General features: G+C 38.1%; 1 protein-coding gene and 1 long non-coding RNA gene across 3 annotated transcripts in view; one reads left to right on the plus strand and one right to left on the minus strand.

The window, feature by feature from the left end:
* Positions 1–9,041, minus strand: part of LOC131922176 (uncharacterized) — a 45,676-nt gene extending 36,635 nt beyond the window's left edge. Inside the window, exon 1 of one of the 2 annotated variants that reach the window (XR_009382227.1) lies at positions 8,036–9,041. This is a non-coding gene — a long non-coding RNA (uncharacterized LOC131922176). The remainder of the gene's footprint in view (positions 1–8,035) is intronic. The other variant, XR_009382226.1, reaches the window with a different exon arrangement.
* Positions 8,161–18,717, plus strand: Hspa13 (heat shock protein family A (Hsp70) member 13). Its single transcript, XM_059276898.1, has 5 exons — positions 8,161–8,486; positions 9,970–10,310; positions 12,682–12,895; positions 14,394–14,561; positions 15,524–18,717. Exons 1-5 carry the CDS (start codon positions 8,462–8,464, stop codon positions 16,189–16,191), a joined length of 1,416 nt encoding a protein of 471 aa, XP_059132881.1. The 5' UTR covers positions 8,161–8,461; the 3' UTR covers positions 16,192–18,717.
* Positions 18,718–20,231: the final 1,514 nt, after the last annotated feature.

The raw sequence follows: 20,231 nt of genomic DNA on the forward strand, positions 1-20,231 counted from the left end.
TACTGAGGGATCTGCATGCAGAGATCCATGACTAGGCCCTGGGTGGAGCTCTGGGAGTCCAATTAGTGAGAATGAGGAGGGTTTATATGAGCGAGAATTATTGAGACCAAGGTTGGATAAAGCACAGGGACAAATAGCCAAACGAACAGAAACACATGAAATATGAACCAATGGCTGAGGGGTCACCAACTGGATTAGGCCCTCTGAGTGGGTGAGACAGTTGATTGGCCTGATCTGTTTGGGAGGCATCCAGGCAGTGGGACCAGGTCCTGTGCTCATTGCATGAGTTGACTGTTTGAAACCTCGGGCCTATGCAGGATCGCTTTGCTCGGCCTGGGAGGAGGGGACTGGACCTACCTGGACTGAGTCTACCAGGTTGATCTCAGTCTGCAGGGAAGGCTTTGCCCTGGAGGAGATGGGAATGGGGGGCTGGCTGGGGGGAAGGTGAGGGGGGCAGGAGGGGGGAGAACAAGGGAATCCGTGGCTGATATGTAGAACTGAATTGTATTGCAAAATAAAAATTAAAAAAAAATCATTCAGTTAATATATGTAATAAAATGAACATTATTTAAAAATATTTAGTGCAAAGAAGAGATTTTAAAATCTTTCATTAATACTGCTTATTGGATGTGTCATGCTTAATATTAAATATTATATTATGTTTTCTTAACATAAAAAAAAAAAACCATCTGTGTGACCTTACATAGTATTTACCAAGTTTGGCTGTGAGCTTGAAATGTAGCCTAGCAACTCCCCCAAAACAAAACTCACAAACAGACAAAACAAAACAAAAAAAAAAACCACCCACCACTTGTGTGCTATGACTCTGAGAAAATACTATTTTCCCAATGATATACAAAAAGTTTCACTTCAGTGGTGCTAATGTCTTAGCAGCCACAGCTTATTCTTTAGTCCCAGCTGATCGGCACACTCAGATTCTTAGGCAAAATACCACACAAAGGACCCCAACCCTCATTCTGATAGAGTCCTTCCTTGCTTCTGAAACCTTACCAGTCAAGCTTCAATGGGCCACATTTCTCTTAGCATTCTTATCTTCCAAGTTTCTACACAATGTCTGTTGGAAAGCTTGACCCCTGGTTTGAGGCCATAAGGGGGTGTAGCATTAATGGAGGAAGTGCACTAACAGGAACAGATATGGAGGCTTCCACACCTTGAAGGCCTTTCACTTGGCTCTCTCTGTGTCTTTGTAACTGAAGATGTGCTGCCTCAGCTTCCTGGTCTGGAAGTTTGCCTATTTCTTGTTGCCTGGCCTCCCGATGATGCACTCTCCCCGTGAAACAATAAGCCCAAATAAACCCTTTCTTCTATAAATCACCTTTGTCATGGTGTTTTCTCACAGCAATAGAAAAGTAACTGATACAAGTACAAAAAGGAATGTGGTCACGTCCACCACAGCAATGCCCTATTCCTGGTCCCAGTTTCTGTTCTAGCTGAATCCAGCTAGATTAAATAACCATGTGATAAATAACCATGGCTAAAGACAACTTATCGGGGACAGGATTTTCCTGGCTTAGGCTTCTAAGTCATAGCCCATTATTGAGGGCAGGATCTTGGAAGCGGGAACCATGGAGGAATGCTTCTTGTTGGCTCCCTCATCGGTTCAGGCTCATGCTTAGCTACTTTTCTTATATGGCTCAGACAACTTGCCCATGGAATGGTTCCAGCATAACCAGAATGAGCTAGGCCCTCCTGAATTAGTTATAATCAAGACAAATCTCACAAACCTACCCAAGGCTAATATTATATAGGTAATTCCTCAGTGAAGGCTTATTCTTTTAAATGGCTCCATGCTGTGTCATGTTGACAGTTAAAACTAACTAAGTCAAGCCATGTATATAATCTTGTATGTATAAAATATTATAAAAGAGGAACATAAAAATGCTACTTGGAGTGGTGGCTCACACCTGTAATCCCAGCCTGGGACATGGAGCCAGGACATTTACAGTGAGTTTTCAGGCAGTCTGCTAGTAAGCACTGTTTTTCAGGCCAGCTTGGACTATGGAGTCAAGTCACTGTCTCAACAACAGAACAGAAAAAAAATCAACAAAACACGCAGCAAAACAAATGTAAGCACTGAGCGAAAGGAAAACAAAACAGTCTAAGAAAAAAAAAATCTCAGTAATTCTAGTGAGCAGAGCAGAAGGCACGGCCATTTTCTGAGGCATCTCTAAAAGAAAACCATCCTCTGAAACTGCAAAGGGCAGACACACGAGCAGACGCAGAAGGAAGCCACAGAGTGATCAGCATAATTTAGGAGTGGAACACGTTCTTCTACCCTTGAGTTTATAACAGAACAGCTTGTCCGTCATATGTGCTAAAGCCACAACTAGAGAAGATTCTGTTTTTGATAACAGTGGTCCTCATAGCCAGCAATGTGACAGAATAGTGCCCCCATCCCACTCTCTTCCATCATAGTACACAGAGAGGAAAAAAAAATGTGTGTAAGCATCTACAGCTGCTGTTCTGTCATTATTTTCTCATGCCAGAGCAGAAATTAATTCTTAGCATCTAGAGGTGACAGCTATTTTGATCAATGAAGCAAACTAAAGGCATGTATCAGAATTTAATAGTTTAAATGTTTTAACTGGTAAAGTGATTCTAACAAACACTATATCACAACAGCCCAAGTGTTAGTGTACCTTGGAATAAAAGTAACAAAGTGTGTAATGTCCATTGAAGAAAAGTATTTAGAAGTCCTCATTAAAGCAGAAACACACCTTTTTCCCAGACAGACATTCCACCACTGTAAAGATGTGCATTTTCCTCTAATCAACACGGGAAGTTCAAGTTTTACTCTAAATTTTAAAGGAATTATAACAGTATTTGGAAGGAAAGGAACTGAGTGATTTGTAAGCTATGCAGAAAAATAGATGAAATCAGAGAAAAACGTTAAAAGAAAAACTAAGCATATTTTATCCATTCAGATGTAAGTATTTATGATAAAGTTCCACTGATTAAAGCAGTATGTTACTGCCCTACAATAATCAAATGAAACAAATATCAAGAAAAGGTCTGCATGACTAAGTATGTGGTTTTGTGTGTTAGTTTGGTTCTCCCTTAAGAACTGAACCTAGAGGATCCTCCTTTTGAGGCAAGCAGCTTACCACTGTGCTGCATCTTTCTTTCTTTTTTTTATTTTGAGATAGAATCCTGCTTAGTTATGTAGGATGGCTTTGAACTTACTCTGTATAGCACAACTTGGTCTCAAATTCCTGAGTACACAGGATTACAGGCCTGTCCCATCAGAGGGAAATTATATATATGGCCTATGTAGCATTAAAACATATAACAAGTAATATTATGCAGACTGGACATACTGTTATGTATTTATTTAGGAACACACATGCATGCACATGTACATATGTAACAATAATTCATGGAAGAAAAAGATTGTGAATTTGAAAGAAAACAAGGAGGGAATTGTGGGGGAGTTTTAGGTGGAGGAAAAGGAAAGGGGAAATAATGTAATTATATTATAATCTCAAAAATAATTCAAAAATAATCAGTGAGAAGTTGGTTGTGGTGGTTTACACATAGTGGATGCTATGGTAGGAGGATCAAGTGAGTGATTGGGTGGGAAATACTGTTTCAAAAACAAGACCGAACAAACAAACAAACAAACAAAGCAAAAACAAACAAACAAAAAGTATTATAAGAAATGAATCGAAAATAAGCTATTAAATTAAAAAGAAAGGAAGACTAATCAATAAATACTAATATAACTAGCAAATATTGAAGAAGATTGTTGAAAACTTAAAGATAAATCTCATAATATATTGTAATATTCTTATGTTAAATCTGTAATTTGAACAAGATACATAATAAATACATAAGAAGTGTGACAAACTATAGAAAAATATGTATCGTATGTATTATAAGCACAACTGTTGATAAAACTGTATAGATATGTTACATACATCTGTGCCACAAAAAAGAAAATCAAGAAAATACAACATAGAGGGAAGCAGGTTAGTTTCAGAGTCTTCTTGACTGTGATGTCTAAACTTTCTACAATATGTTATCTAAATAAATGTTTTCAGCTGTCCTAAAATTTAGAAGAAAAAAATCCACACCAATAAAAGAATAAATCTATGGCATCAGTCTAGTTTACTAGGTACTCTGAGCTCATCATCTTCATGAATAATACAACTCATTGCTAATACTTGAAATTCTTTAAGTAGACAGCACTGAAATAAGCTTATCATCTCTGGAATAGTGCTGAAGGTAAGTTCTAGGAAAAATACAATTACTTTTATTAGCATCTATATATGATATAACACTATTATATTATATATTTTAATATAAATATTAAATTTAAGTTTAATGAAATAAATAAATGTGTAGTGTTAAAGGTAGTTTACTTATATTGAAATCAACTCACTAACAATTACATTTCTCTTTCCTGCTACAGTAAAAATAACTCAAAAAGAATAAAATATTTTCTTTAACAAATCTAGTAGAGCTGGATAGTTGTAGCTCAGTGCTAGAATATTCACCTAGCATAAGTGAGGTCCTAGGTACAACCTCCAATACAATAATGCATCCCACAAGAATTGTATGTAAATCATAACCTAACATCATATCAAAAGGTCTCTTTTTACAAAATAAGTGTTTCTTTAAAGCAGCTGTCATACATGAAATGGAAGAACAAATTTAGCTATCTTTATATTATAAGCATTTTGTTTGCATACACTTACATAAATTTGATATTGAAGTAATCCAGTGTCTGAAAACACAGATAATTAGAAAAAAGCACATAGAATAGATATAAAAAAATCTCTTTTAGAAACATTTATGATGGTCTCCATCAACACACATCCCTTCAATCACTCATTTAAAAGTATCTAATCTGCGAGTAGGGCATGCTGTGGAAATACTTAAATATGCTAGATCCTATAAGCAGCCATCACTCAAACACTTAAAGATCTTACTTAACATGCTTTTATATGTAAACCCTTTTATTTGTATTTACTATTTCTATTCATTCCTTTTGTGACTATATTAAACATTCACAATGAAGTTAGTCGTACTCTAGGAAATGATGACACAATAGAAAACAAAACAACTGTATTTTTAAGTCTACTTTCTCCTTCAACTTGGGCATGCTCTATAACTAGTAAAGAAATAGTGTAGTTAAACACAGGAACAGTAGGTGTGCCACATTTCCTATCCAATCCCATGGCAGGCACTGTTAATTAATTGTGGTAGCTATTCTACTCTTGAAGTGTTCTTAAAAGCCTTTTCATTACAGTAGTCAATCAATTCTAATAAGAAAGAAAGAAGATAACGTAGACATTTCAGTCTCGGAGTAGCATGCAGAACGGAGGAGGCAAACTGTGACTCTTACTTCACCAAATAAGGGGAAAATGAACAAATCCTCTAGTCAGGTAATGCAGACATCAATGTCATTTTCTACCTATTTTCCAAAGTCAGAAACTTGTTCCATATATTCTGTTCTTTTTTGTCCATCCCTGAGTCAAAGCAATATCATTTATTCTCATCATGGCAATAACTGGAAGGTTATGTCTTCATCCATGAGTCAATATGACCATTTCCTGCATGCACTCCCTAGAGACCTTGAGTGAACAGCTGCGACTCCACTCACAAGGACAGGTTACTGTAATTGAAATATTTTCCTTTTAGATCATGTAGATTGTTCTGGATTTTCTATAATAAAGGGCCCAGAATTATATGATTTAAGATAAGAGAAGCTTATCATTGCAGAACTATAAAGAAAAAGTGTAAAGTCAATGCCACCAGTGCCTCAGGTCCTTCTGAAGCCCATAGGATCATTCTTTCTTCCTCATTTCTACTGTTACGTTGGCATGAGCCACTCAATGCTTAACGCCATTGGTTATCATATGAAAATGTGGTGGTATTTTACTTGTACTGAAATGTGATTTTAATTGTATGTTAATAAATAAAGTTGCCTGGGGGTCAGAGTTTTAGAGCCATAACAAGTGCGTGGCGGTGGTGGCGCAGGCCTTTAAGGACCTGGAGGACGGTACATACAGACAATGACAAGGCAGTCACGTGTTTAGGTTTACAACCAATGAGAAGACAGAACAGCTAGACTATAAAAAGGCATACACACAGGAAGTAGGCCCCTTTTTCGGAGAGCTCTCTTGGCTGAAGCAGGATAGCTGAAACAGGAAGGGTAAGGCTCTTAGTTCTGACCTCTTGGCTTTCTTCTCTGAATCGGCTCTGTGTTTCTTATTTAATAAGACGGTTGGTTACATCTACATTAAATCTCTTGTACCTATGTCTTAGCCATTTTCTTTTAAAGAGGACACTAATATTAAAGGGACAACTATATCATAATATCTAATTACCTGTTCCACAACCCCATTTGCAAATAAATTCACATTCTCAGGTACTTAGTATTAGAAATTCAACTTATTTTATCCTCATTAATATAAAAATACATAATCAAAGGAAAAAATCAATTAGAAAAACCATCCTTGTTCAACTATCAAGTTATAGTATATATACAATAGAGACAAATTTGTTAAAGTTAATCAAAAATATAAAGGGAAAGTCGCAATAAGGAAACTTACTTGTCAAACTATCATTACCCATAAAAATCATCAATTGGATGTTTGAATTATGCTTTCTTCATAAGAATTTTGGTGAATAGTACTTATAAATTCACATGTTTCATATTTCACATAACAAAGTGTTTAAAAATACAAAAGTGTTTTATAAGGGATCTCTGTTAGCCATAATTCAGACTTAAAACCATAATGTATGTATATGTGATAATGTCTATTTAGATCATAAATAGATAGATAGATAAGATGATAGATAGGTAGATAGATAGATAGATAGATAGATAGATAGATAGATAGATAGATAGATAGGCTAAAATATGATAAAGCAGGGGGATAGCTAGACAGATAACAGAGAGATAAACAGGAGATTTTACACAAGCAGAATGCCAGTACAGGCTTATTCCCACAACAGGTTGACCTGTTCAAGTGGAACTTCTTGAATCACATCTAAGACAGAAAGAGATTTACACCTCTAGGACCTCATTTACGCCTCTAGGACCTTAAGTCTTCATGAATTTTCCCAATATTAATAGTAAAATCATTTTCAGAAAGTCATTAGATTATATCAAATATTAGACGTGAAAATCAGGTTTTATACACTAAAAACCACAAGTACCCTCAATAGCTGTGGTTACTCTTTTCAACTTGATAGGATTCAGAATCATCATGGAAACATTTCCTCTCTCTGCTTTCTGACTCTGGATACAATGTGAACAGCTGGCTGAAGGTCCTGCTACCATGACTTCCTCAATGTGATGAACTGTAGCCTTTAACTTTGAGCCGAAATAAATCCTTCTGCCTTCTTCAAATTGCTTTGATAACGTATGTCGTAGCAGCAAGGAGAAAAGTAACTAATATGATTAGTTAGCACATGTGATAGGACCTGTCCAGGAAGACAATTCTGTCCATTTATGATATAGTTAGCAGAAGTAGGGTTTATTGTTTCATATTTGTTTTTAACAGCGTATTTGAATGTTAGTATTAGATTCAAAAATGTGCCCTTGCTGTCTTGGATAAACCTCATTCCTGAACATCACTTGAATTAATTTACTGTCAACAACAGCACCCAGCTGGCGATGATTTTAAGACTGGTATGTCTAAATATTTGATATAATCTAACGAATTTCTGAAAATGAGTTTACTATTAATATTGGGAAAGTTCATGAACGTCTAAGGTCCTAGAGGCTTAAATCTGTTTCTATCTTAGATGCGATTCAAGAAGTTCCACTTGACAACAGTTCAATCTGTTGTAGGAATCACAGTGCAAGGAGCAGGTATACCAGACAGTCTTATAGGACTGCATCACTACAGAGCCTCTTCTAGAAATACTAAGGGGACTTTGGAGGGCTTACGAGAACGCTATCTAGAATCTCGATTTCGAGCAAAGGAGTAAACCGTAAAAGGAGGCGGAACGAAAAAAACTTAAGGTCTGAATCCCGCGCCAGGCTGGCAAGGCAACCCACCTCAGACTCTTACAGGTTTTAGCTTCCTTCTTTCTCCTTCCAACCTCTGGGCAGTCCAGAACTACAACTCCCACAATACAACGCGGCGAGGAGGGGCTACGGGAACTGCGGTAAGGCCAGTAGGCTCGCGGCGTTTGGGGTTTAATGAATGACAAACTCTGACCTTTCCTGGAGGCGGCTCCCCAACGAAGCCTGGTTTGTTGGGCCTTCGTGAGTGGGGAGGCCGACTATTTCCTCACGGGCCTGCGAAGACTCCACCCCGCGGCCTCATGGTAGATGGAGTCCCTGATGTGATGGGAGACGTAGTTCCTCCGTCTGCCTCGGACCGGCCGGACTACACTTCCCAGGAGGCTGCGGGACGGCCGGGGGGTAGGGGGCGGTGCCTCCCGTCGGTACAGTCATCTCTCTGCTGGTTCGGCGGGACTGATGGCCGGAGAGATGACGATTTTAGGTCTGTGTCCCGGGGTCCCTGCTGCCGTGGCAGTCGAAGGGTTGGTTTGAGGAGGTCTGGATGGGCAGAGGAGGTGGTTGTCTCAACTCCTGAACCCAGGTCACACAGCCGAAGGGAACCTGAAAAGGCGGCTGAGGCTGTTTGAGCTGGTGGGGGCGGGGCGCCTGGAACCGGGGGTCTGGCTGATGGAGGCCTCTTGGGGGTCCTGCCGCCGGCCTCATCTCTGAGGGACCCGGGCCTAGGAATGAGTTCTTTGCAGAAGACCTCCGTCTTGAATTAGTAGCTGGATTCGGTTCTCTGGAGGCTGCGAGAACCCGTCGTGGATTGAGAGGGGGGTACGGATCTCCAGATGTAGACTCTTGGGCTGCACTCGGGGATGCTGATTTGGGAGGGGATTCTGGTCCTTGTGCTGTGTAGCTGGATTCTCTTTCCGAACTTAACCGTTTGGGGATTGCATTCCCTTGCTAGTGGCGGTGAAATGCTTTGAAGATTTGTCTCTAGGTTAGAAGAGACAAGTGGGTAGGCTCTTGATCTGCTATGAGCCAGGCTTTGATTTGAACTGAGCTCGCAATTGCCAACGGCAAGCAGTACAGACTGACGTTCTGGATTCTTAGCATGAGACTGAGTGGGAATGGATGTATAACACAGACTAGTGAAACCGAGTAAGACATTAATTCCGAATTCAGAGCGATGCCCTTACTGGCTTTGGGGTACAATATGCATGACGTTTGTATTGGATCTTTTGTTTGTTTGTTTGTTAATTGATATTTGCTGAGCCTCTGCTCTTGCCGTGGAACACACACACTTGTGAACAAACTTGTCTTCAGAAAACTTCCATGTTGTTGCTCTCAGGGTTAGCACTTGTATACTTATCTAAATACTACCTCTTTGAGAAATATGACCTTAATTCATACTTAAATATGCAAAGCACTCAGTGAGCTCTGTTTGGAGGTAACAGTAATACCTAAACAATTTTAAAAAATCAGTGCATCCAACTTATTTATTTTATCCTTTTCAGTGGGTAAAGATGATAATCAAAGAGGTTAACCTTACAATACCAAAGCTTTTGCTGTGAGAATTTTATAATGGAATTTCATTTTAGTAATGACAGATAAAACTCTTTATGAAGCTATCAATCTAAATAGCAATAGGTCAAGAAAAGTGGATTGTAGCCAGCTTTTGCTTCATATTTATATTTCCATTCAGCAACAGCCTAACTATTACTGAAATACCTTTACATTTTATTCCTTTATTCTCATACAATGAAATACACAGAAATACAGTTTTGGGGGCTTTCGATTGTTTTATTTTTAATTATAACCCATTGAAATATGTATGACTTAATATCTAGAAAAGTAGTTATTAATCCTACAAAGTAAAATATTTTGTTTGCTTCAGGAGTGTTATTGAAGAGATGTTGCTGTAGGAACGGCACATAGTAGTAGCTCGATAAAGATGTGTCTTTGACTTGGTCTGTTTTCAGGTTCAGCTGTGTTGACTCTCCTCTTGGCTGGCTACTTGGCACAACAGTATTTACCATTGCCCACTCCAAAAGTGATTGGCATTGACCTGGGTACCACCTATTGTTCCGTTGGTGTCTTTTTTCCTGGGACAGGAAAAGTAAAGGTGATTCCCGATGAAAATGGGCATATCAGCATACCCAGCATGGTATCCTTTACTGATGGTGATGTGCATGTGGGCTATGAGAGCCTGGAGCTGGCCGATTCAAACCCTCAAAACACAATATATGATGCTAAAAGGTTTATAGGGAAGATTTTCACCCCGGAAGAGTTGGAGGCTGAAATTGGCAGATATCCATTTAAGGTATGAATTTAATCTAAACTCTGTGTCAGTGTATCATATGATTTCTGTTAATGCTTTGGCTGCACATTGCACATCATTGTATCTCAACTGGATTTAGCTGTAAGGGAGTTGTATTCCCTCACTAAGAAATTTCACAGCAGCTGCAGGGTGGATAAACTCAATAATGTCCCAGTCAAGGAAATGGGACTCGCTGTGTGCCTGTTCTGCCATCCTCCTAATAACCTGTTTGTTCTTTCAAGATATTTTAGGAAGGGTGAGGAACCCTCCTAGGCTGTGAATGGAGATTTTCTATCTATGTACATATTTGTATACATATAACTGTGTACACTTGTTTTAGTGTTTTCTGGCATATTTGAAATGCAACAGTGTGTCAGGCATTAAGTGGATGCACCTCACTATTTTTTTTTTTTTTTTTTTTTTTTTTGGTTTTTCGAGACAAGGTTTCTCTGTGTAGCTTTGCGCCTTTCCTGGAACTCACTTGGTAGCCCAGGCTGGCCTCGAACTCACAGAGATCCGCCTGGCTCTGCCTCCCGAGTGCTGGGATTAAAGGCGTGCGCCACCACCGCCCAGCACACCTCACTATTTTTAATGACTATGGAACTACGACTTCTCTTACATAATTGATCTAACTCATCAGTATCTCTTACATTATCGTACTTTCCTGGTATCATACTAACTTTTGAAGTTCCGTAAGATATATATGTATATAGATAGATAAAGATATAGATATACCTGTGTAAGTCAGAAATTGTCTGCCATGTAGAATTGATGAGTTGGATGTGTGTGTGTGTGCGTGTGCGTGCGTGCGTGCGTGTGTGTGTGTGTGTGTGTGTTTAAAGAATTTTATTCATATTCCTTAACTGTAAACCAGAAAGATTACATGCTCTTACCCATTCTTTTTTATGGAGTTAGGTAGTATGACTTTATTTACTTTTTGAGGTAGGTCTTGCTATATACCCAGGGTGTTGTTGAACCTGAAAGCCTTACCCTTTTGAGACTATAGACCTGTGCCACCATGCCCAGTTTATTTTGTTTGCCAATCCTCAAATGAAAAATGGCTTTTTGGATTAACTGTTATTCCTTTGTTTTCCAGCAAAATGGTGTTTTGTTTGTTACTGGGTTTTTTTTTTTTTTTTTTTTTTTTTGAAGCGGGATCTCAATTTGTAGATTTGTCTGGCCTAGAACTCACAGAGATCTGCCTGCCTCAGCCTCCTGTATTTTTATTTTATTTAATGATGCATTTCTTCTGTTTTGTCCTGTTTGGACTTGTTTCATTTTTCTTTATTGACAATAAAATATGTTTTTACGTGTTTTTTTTTCACTTTATTGTCTTTATGTTGCATAATTTGTTGTTTCTTGTCAAAGTATTAGGCATTCATGAAATCTCAACTTTAGAAGAATGGCCTTGATTCTTATGGTAATCAATAGGAACTTTCATCCTTTCTATTGGTTCACTGGTTTGATCTTTTTTTTTTTTCTTTTTCTTTTCCATCTTAATGCTTTTATGTATTTATTTGTAAGTGGTTTCTCTTTAACATTTAATTTGTTTTTGTTTATCCCGTGTGGGACTTTTATTCCAAATTATGAAGTGCTATTTCAAATGAATTAGAGTCCCCAGACAGTTGTATCATCACAGCTTACTGAATAAATTCTCGCCTCCTTTGTGGCTTTGCTTCCTATAGTTTTCTTCCCTGTGGTTTTAATTTGCTGTACTCAGTGACTAGGTAAGAATACAGAATACACTATCCCAGAATCACCAGTCTGTACATTGTTTAAGAGGAGTGTGATGAACTCTTTCTCTGCTCTTTTTACTCTTACCCAGACTGCGTATCATTCACCTGTTCATTGCATATTTTGTCTGGCCTTTACTCACTTAGCGGCCGTCCTGGTTATCAGGTGTTGCAATGTTTTTGTTGAGATTTTTTTTTTAACCAAGTAATGGCCCTAAGTGCAGTATTAGTGATAACAGCTATTTGAATATGTTGATGAGAAGCTGTAAAGTGCTTTGGCTAAGTGAAAAGGTTTCCACTGAGGGTCTTGAAACATTCAGCTCCCAATAAAGCGAGTCTCCTGCATGTTGTCATTCATTCTTCCAATAAGTATGTAGTGAGAGGGTTCTAGGTTCCTGTTAAATTCTTGACTTTCATTTGGTTATTACTGAAAGCCATAACATGGATTTATTTTATAAAGTTTTAAGTGTCAACATTCAGGAAACGCTAATCTGGAAAAACGTACTGGATAGATTCTAGTGGATTGTATAACTTCATAAAGGTTTTTGTTGAATAAATCCAGTATGTACATGTGAAAGTAAATGCATGTATGTGTATACATGTATATCTTGACATTCTTGTTTTCCAAATCTTATTCACAGGTTTTACACAAAAATGGAATGGCTGAGTTTTCTGTAACAAGTAATGAAACCATCGTCGTTTCTCCAGAATATGTTGGGTCTCGATTATTGCTAAAACTGAAGGAAATGGCAGAGGAGTACCTTGGAATGCCAGTTGCCAATGCTGTCATTTCTGTACCAGCAGAATTTGACCTAAAACAGAGAAATTCAACAGTTCAAGCTGCCAACCTTGCCGGTAATAGCACCCTTGACTGATGTGTATTTCTCTCAGGATTTTGTTAGGACAAAAGTCTTCTGTAGCAAGAATTACCATTTTGTAAATCAACTGTAGGCACATAAACTACGTGACAGATGAATTAGCTGTCTGCTTATATATATTTGCAGATAATAATTATAAACCCTGTAGTATAATATTAAATGTTTATATTATGGGGGGAAAGCAGTCTGGGGATGGGGATGTAGCTTTCTCGTAGATTACATTCTAGAGCAGATAAGGCCTGGCCAGGGTTAAATCCTCCAGGACACACATATCCTCAAAAAATAAAAAAAATAAGAAAACAAACAAACGAACAAAAATTAAGTTAATGAGGTATATGACAAAGACTGGGAGAGAACATGAGTACTTCTATACTTCTGTTAAAAGATATGATCTCTTTGTTGTTAAGGTGACTTATGTTTCCAGACTTTCCAAGATGAAAAGAATGTAACGCCATCCTACAAAAATCTGTTTTTGTGGTGCTTGTTTTCAACTAGCAAGAAGCATAGAATAAGCCTGAAATGTCACTGTTTTTTTTTTTTTTTTTTTGGTTTTTCGAGACAGGGTTTCTCTGTGTAGCTTTGCGCCTTTCCTGGAACTCTCTTGGTAGCCCAGGCTGGCCTCGAACTCACAGAGATCCGCCTGCCTCTGCCTCCCGAGTGCTGGGATTAAAGGCGTGCGCCACCACCGCCCGGCGAAATGTCACTTTTTACTCTGGGAACTTCTTATACTCATCCTTACCTCTTTACTAATAGTAGCTGTATCCCCCGCTCCTGATGGATGGCAGTCAAGTGTCCACGTTCATTCCCACTCACACACAAGGATAAATCACGTCTTGTTCAGAGCTCCTGATGCAGATTTTAACAGAAAATAACATGAGTGGAAGAAGAAAGGGCCAGAGGGTAGTCAGCACAGGGATGCCTTATAGAGCGATCAGGTGTGCCCCACTGAAAGAGGGACACTTAAGTCTTTGACTACAGGACCCTGACATGACCAGAGCAGAGTTACTGAGTTTTATAACTAAAGGGAAGGGCATAGAATCCTTGGTAGAATTCTTAGACTTTGAAATGTTGATGTGGCTCCTGAAGTTCATGCCTTATTTCACAGAGAACACTTGAAGGGTGGAGTTAGTTCAAAGCAGGGATCTTAGTCAGGGTAACGTGATCTTTTCACAAGATCAGCTTATCACAGTTCCATACTCTATATTTCCCTGTACACTATCAATATTAGAAAAGGTTGGAAGAGATTTTTTTCAGTTGTTAATAAAGTGTCAGCTTACTAAACTCGGGCTTTTCTTTTCTTACTGTTGTGCTCTGTAATACTAATTTGAATTACACTAGTGAGAAGAACTGCTGTTTCCATAGCCCTGTCTTTCCCACTGCGCTTGTCGCTGCTTGGTGAAGTGCATGTTAAAGGGGAAACAAGCATGTTGTTCTTACAAGTTGAGTAGAAAGCTTTGCTCTCCGGGGTCTTTCAGGACTGAAGATCTTGAGAGTGATAAACGAGCCGACGGCAGCAGCAATGGCCTATGGGCTCCACAAGGTCGATGTCTTCTACGTGCTCGTCATAGACTTGGGTGGAGGAACTCTTGATGTGTCCTTGCTGAATAAACAAGGAGGGATGTTTCTAACACGAGCAATGTCTGGTAAGACAAAGACAGAATTAAAGAGGGCCAGGCATGTGGCCCTTAGTACGCCTAGCATGTAGCAGGTTGGTTTGGTTTTGAGAATATTTTGTGATTTTCTGTGTAGTGTTGCTCCTATCTATGTGCAGATCACAGCTAACTGTCAAAATCAAATGGCTAGACTTCCAACAAGTCAGAAGATAAGGAAGTTCCTTCAGGACTTTCCTGTGAGGGTGAAAGGAGCATTGAGGAAGAAAACTTTAAAGTGAAGAGTTTCAGATCAGTTCATCTGTTTTATGTTTCATGAAGTAAATGTCTTCAGAAATGCAATTTTAATGTCACTGAAGAAATAAGTTCTTTCCCTTTAAATCTTTTCAAGATTTTTGCTTTGTGCTTTTGAGATTATAAATGTAAGGGTGTTTATGTTGAATTGTATAATTGTTCTAACATTAACCAGATTCACTAGAGCCAAGATACCTATTGAGTTTATATTATGTTTTTCTTTCCTATAGAACTATTTCTGTTAAGCTTTTAATCATTAACAATGAGATAAAATGTATGTTCACTGTTAACCCTAAAAATCGTTTTCTTCTGTTGAGAATAGTGATGTTAGTGTTTCAGATAGCTGTGTAACAAGGCAGTCTATGACATCATTCTCTTGTCAAAAATTATTTGATGTCATTGAGATGCTTCCTCTTAAATCATTGAGATTTTCCAACCTTGCTGGCTTTGTTTATCAATAGTAGATGATGGATATAGACACAGTGGGAGTGAGGTAAAATTGCTTCTAGATCTGTAGAAGCAGATAACAGCTGTCCTTACTGTTTAAGTTAAAATGATTTTAACATCGTTCTTCTTAGTCAATACATATGTTAATAAAATCTTAATATATTACAGGATTTATTATTCTTAAAATATGCTAACATGCAGAGTACATATTTATGTGCACATATGAATAACAAAGTATTTAATTGTTCTTGTAGGAAACAATAAACTTGGGGGACAAGACTTCAATCAGAGGCTTCTTCAGTATTTATATAAACAGATCTATCAAACATACGGCTTTCTTCCTTCCAGGAAAGAGGAAATCCACAGATTAAGACAAGCTGTGGAAATGGTCAAATTAAACTTGACACTTCATGAGTCCGCCCAGGTATCGGTTTTACTCACTGTTGAGGAAAAGGACAGCCAGGCACCTCAGGATAGTGACACTAATCTGCCAAAAGACCAGCTTACCCCAGGGGATGGTCACCATGTGGACAGAGTGTTTAGATCTGGCCTTTCCGAAAGCAAGAGTGGAAAAAGTCAGGTGTTGTTTGAGACAGAAGTATCACGCAAGCTCTTCGACACCCTCAACGAAGATCTCTTTCAGAAAATCCTCGTGCCCATTCAGCAAGTGTTAAAAGAAGGCCACCTAGACAAGACGGAAATTGATGAGGTGGTTCTGGTTGGGGGCTCGACTCGGATTCCCCGGATCCGCCAAGTCATCCAAGAGTTCTTTGGAAAGGATCCCAACACATCTGTAGACCCGGACCTGGCAGTGGTGACGGGAGTGGCCATCCAGGCGGGCATTGACGGCGGCTCTTGGCCTCTCCAAGTCAGTGCTTTAGAAATTCCCAATAAGCATTTACAGAAAACCAATTTCAACTGAACTCAGGGGAGTGCTGGTAACTGTGATCTGCTCTAGTGATTTTGATGCTGTCCATTGTGAAGCCTCCTCCTGAAAAGAAGTACATGAAACAGCTCACAAGATTACCCTGAGGACATTTATACAGGAAAATTTTGCATACAGTTTTATTTTAGAATCGAATATGATCAGATGAGTCCTGTTTGTGTTTGGAGAACTCTCATCGTATTTCTAAAGTGACAGAGTTGAGGTTAGATGCTTCTCTGGATTCTGGAAGTAGGTAACCAGTCACACACACTATTCTGGAAACAGTAAATAGTGCCAACTGTAAGGCCCCCAGTTTTTACTGAATTTTATTAGGGGCTGATAGTTCTTTACTTGGTTATTACATGTAACTCCTAATTTGGTCTATACTTGAAGGACTGTTGATGTCAGGTCTTTACATTGGCTGGGAGTTAGCAGTATTATTAAACTGCATAGATAGTATTCATCGACTGCCATATAAATTGTACTTTCAAAAATTCACTTTTTATGTGTTATATTCTCCTAATCTACCGATTTTAAAGTGTTTAAAAGACCAGTTTTTCTTCCTAAAATAGCTACAGATTTATTCAGATCTTTTCTGCCAGATAGTAGAAATTCCCGGTTTATATTATAGTTCCTTTATCTTCAATGTGTCATTCTCTGCTTGGATTTTTACCATTCTGCTTGTTAAGAAAACAGTAGGGTGTTATCAGTTGCCTTTTCAAAGTGCTATTGTCACAATAAAGCTGCATTCCTCTCGGTTTTTGCTATCCAGGACCTTTGCACAGATCAAATATTGTAGCAGTTATTTGTATCTGGTTATGTTGTTTTGTTTCCTTTTTTCCCAGGGCCAAACTTAGAAGTGCAAGAATATAATCCAACTACTCTGGAAACTAAGGCAGGGTGCTCATACCAAGTTCCAGGACTGTCTGGGCTACCCAGAAAGTTCTAGGCCATCCTGGGCAGTTTAGTGAGACCCTGTCCCTATCTCTGAATAACAAGGGAAGAGGAGAGAGGGAGGTAGGGAGTGATCGGAGGAGAGAAAAGGCAAGGCAGATGGACACAGGGGCCAGCGAAGGAAACCCAGCAGTTTTTGTGCTGGCCGTGTTGGAAGGTACGGATCATTTTTTGCTTTAATGAAGGCATGTAAGAATTATAATCTGGCTATTTTATTAAGCTAAAGTGTAGCCTGTTAACACTGTTGTGAGAACTGAGACAATTTCAACAAGATGAAGCTCTTCAGCTTCCTAGAGTATAATGCTGAAAGGTGTTATTATTTGCAGCTTTATGAAGAAAAGTGTTGCTCAATAGTGAAGTTGCTGTTCAATCATTTTCATGCACCAAAAGTATGCATTAGGTACAGAGAAAAATAGAAAATTCTGTGCTTTCTTTTAGAACTAGTAGAGAAAATGCCAAAGACAAGCCCTTAACAGCGTTCTGAAAATATTCAAGACTACGAATCTTTGATTTTATATTGAAAAGTATCTGTGTGAACATGTTTGAGACTAAGTATTCAAGTTATGCTACAGTCTCCATATGCGCTTTCAACTTTCTCTTAAGCCATGTAGGGTTATAGACAGCAAACTTGAACATCTCAGATAATTGATGGTTCTCAAGACATGAACAAGAACAATTTGCAGAATGGACCAGATAAATAATACAAAAATGGGAAGGTAAATAATTTCTGTGAAAAAATAGAATAGTGGTGTTGGAGTTGGGGATAAGTAGTTTCCATCCTCTTCTCTAGTATAGTTACAATGTTAAAAAAATGAAGGGAATTGTCTTCAGTCATAGGTGACAGAGTTATGTATACCTAATCTTGATATCAGTGTAGTTTATTTCAAAGGTACAAATGTTAAAATCTGAGATCAGTTTTCATAAAATGAGCCTTTTAGTTGTACATTTGGCTACTGTTTTTTTGAAGTAGGTAGCTTTAAAAATACTAAGTGATAAGTAATTTATTTTGTATCCATGTTTTGGGACTGTGTTTTCACTCAAACCACTAACTTAACAAATACCACTGTGTATAATATGAACTCAGTATGACAGTTACTGTATAGAACAGATTGTGCCTCTTAAATATGTGTGTACAGGTAATTCACATTTTGCTGTAAACGCATACCATTTTGCAGTTTTGTTTTTAAACTGTTTATTTTCCACCCATGACTGGGGTGGAGTATATTTTTGATGTATATAAATACAGAAGAAGATAGAGCTGATGCAATGCGTACAGACTTTGTAGAGAGTGATCTAATTCCGGAAGTATCACATCTTCCTGCATCCTATACATCTCCTGGGATTTCTCCTATATTTTCCGCATATTTCTAATTTAGAAGAGCTAGTTCTTCTGTGAACAGTTTCTTTAGAACTCTGATTAACAAGCCATCGCTTTTAACTAGTGGAGTCAAGTGCTGACTTGATCCACACAGTTAATAAATCTGCATACCATATGTCATCTTTCAGTTGACAGTTCATACTTCATAATTTTCTAATAAAGTTTGTGTCAATCTTTTGGACAAAAAAACATGTTTCTTGTCTTACGAAATTCATTTCATTGTATCTTAAAAATAGGCCGTGAGGCCTGAATGGATTTAGAATATGTGTTGCTCTTGCAGACCACCTGGTTCAATTCCTAGCACCACATAGTGGCTCACAGCCTTCTGTCACTTTAGTCTCAGAGTATTGGAACACCCTCCTCTGACTTCCAAGTTATATTAGAAGATTGTGTAGGAAGGAGGAAGGGAAATAAAAAAGAGAAGTTGGTAAATACTGAGAACATTTTTGAAATACTCTTGAAAGAAAAATATCATAGGGGTTTGAATACCTCATATTTTAGTATTTTAGACATACAGTGTTGCTTTTATCACAGAAACAATATGCTTATTAAAATATTATATCCAAACCATGGTAAGTATTACAAGCCAACAATTTTCTCTCGAATGTATACTGACAGTATCTCCCTGAGGTTGATCCAGCCTGAACGTTAATATAATATTGTTTTACTCAAAGGCAAGTAATTAATATAAAACATTATTTTAAACATAGTAAGATTCAGTAAGAATAGAATTACAAGCCAATGCCTCTTTTTATAAAAGCTGCTCAAGGGCTTTTCTGAGTCCCTTTCATCTCATAAATTGGACAGTTGCTCAGCACATATGCGTACATAAGTCTTTACAGCCTAGGAATCCAAAATACATGCTACAGAGACTGTGCTGCTAACATGTCATACCAAGTTTGATTGAAACCAGGCACTTGACTTTGAATAGTACTTTTCTAGCAAGTGACATCAACTTAAGGAATTAAACTAAAACTTAAGGAATTAAACTATGTATGGTCCAAGCATGATGAAAGTATATGCATGGGATGAATGCACACAGAAAAGTTGCATCTAGATCACGCAGGCAGGTAAGAGGTTGAGAGGACGGGTTTATTGAGGAAGTGAATGCAGACGGAACCTTGAGTAATGTAAAGAAAGATGGTTTGAACAGAACTAAGAAGACTGAGCAGAGACCAGGATGGCTGTGAAGTTTGACACTTAACTGGTACATGCACCAGCTCAAACCCAGAGACGTGCTTCTGAGCATCTCTCACTGCCATTATTTTTAAATATTGATGCACTACAGTAATTTCATTCAGGATAGTCAACACACAACTAAAACAACTCATTTCTTTGTCCCTGAGTATTGTTATTCTAGTGTCTATTGTCATTTGAAAGAAAAGTCCTTAACAATGAGTCAAATTCTGTGGCACCTTGAATTCCATAATTCTGGACTCCAGAACAACCATCCTGCAATGTAAAGAAAATAGAATTGAATAAACCGTAATTGATTTTCCACCTCACCTTTCCAAAGGAAAAGTTTAAGCTACCACATGAATTATTTCGGTTCCAAATGCAGATATTACTTAGTGCAGGAAACAATTTTCTAGCATTCTTTTATCAATAAAATATTCCTCTAATTATTTTGGAAAGTGTTTTCTATATGTTTAGGAAGAACATTTCATTTTGTGCATAAACAAAAATCCTTGCCCCATGGTAAGTA

This window comes from Peromyscus eremicus, chromosome 12, assembly GCF_949786415.1.
Source record: "Peromyscus eremicus chromosome 12, PerEre_H2_v1, whole genome shotgun sequence".
Lineage (NCBI taxonomy): Eukaryota > Metazoa > Chordata > Mammalia > Rodentia > Cricetidae > Peromyscus > Peromyscus eremicus.

Coding starts and splice junctions, on each gene's coding strand:
- Hspa13 (XM_059276898.1), top strand. CDS start 8,462: ATGGCCGGAGAGATGACGATTTTAG. Junction 10,311..12,681: donor TTGGCAGATATCCATTTAAG/GTATGAATTTAA, acceptor TCTTATTCACAG/GTTTTACACAAAAATGGAAT. Junction 12,896..14,393: donor TCAAGCTGCCAACCTTGCCG/GTAATAGCACCC, acceptor GGGGTCTTTCAG/GACTGAAGATCTTGAGAGTG.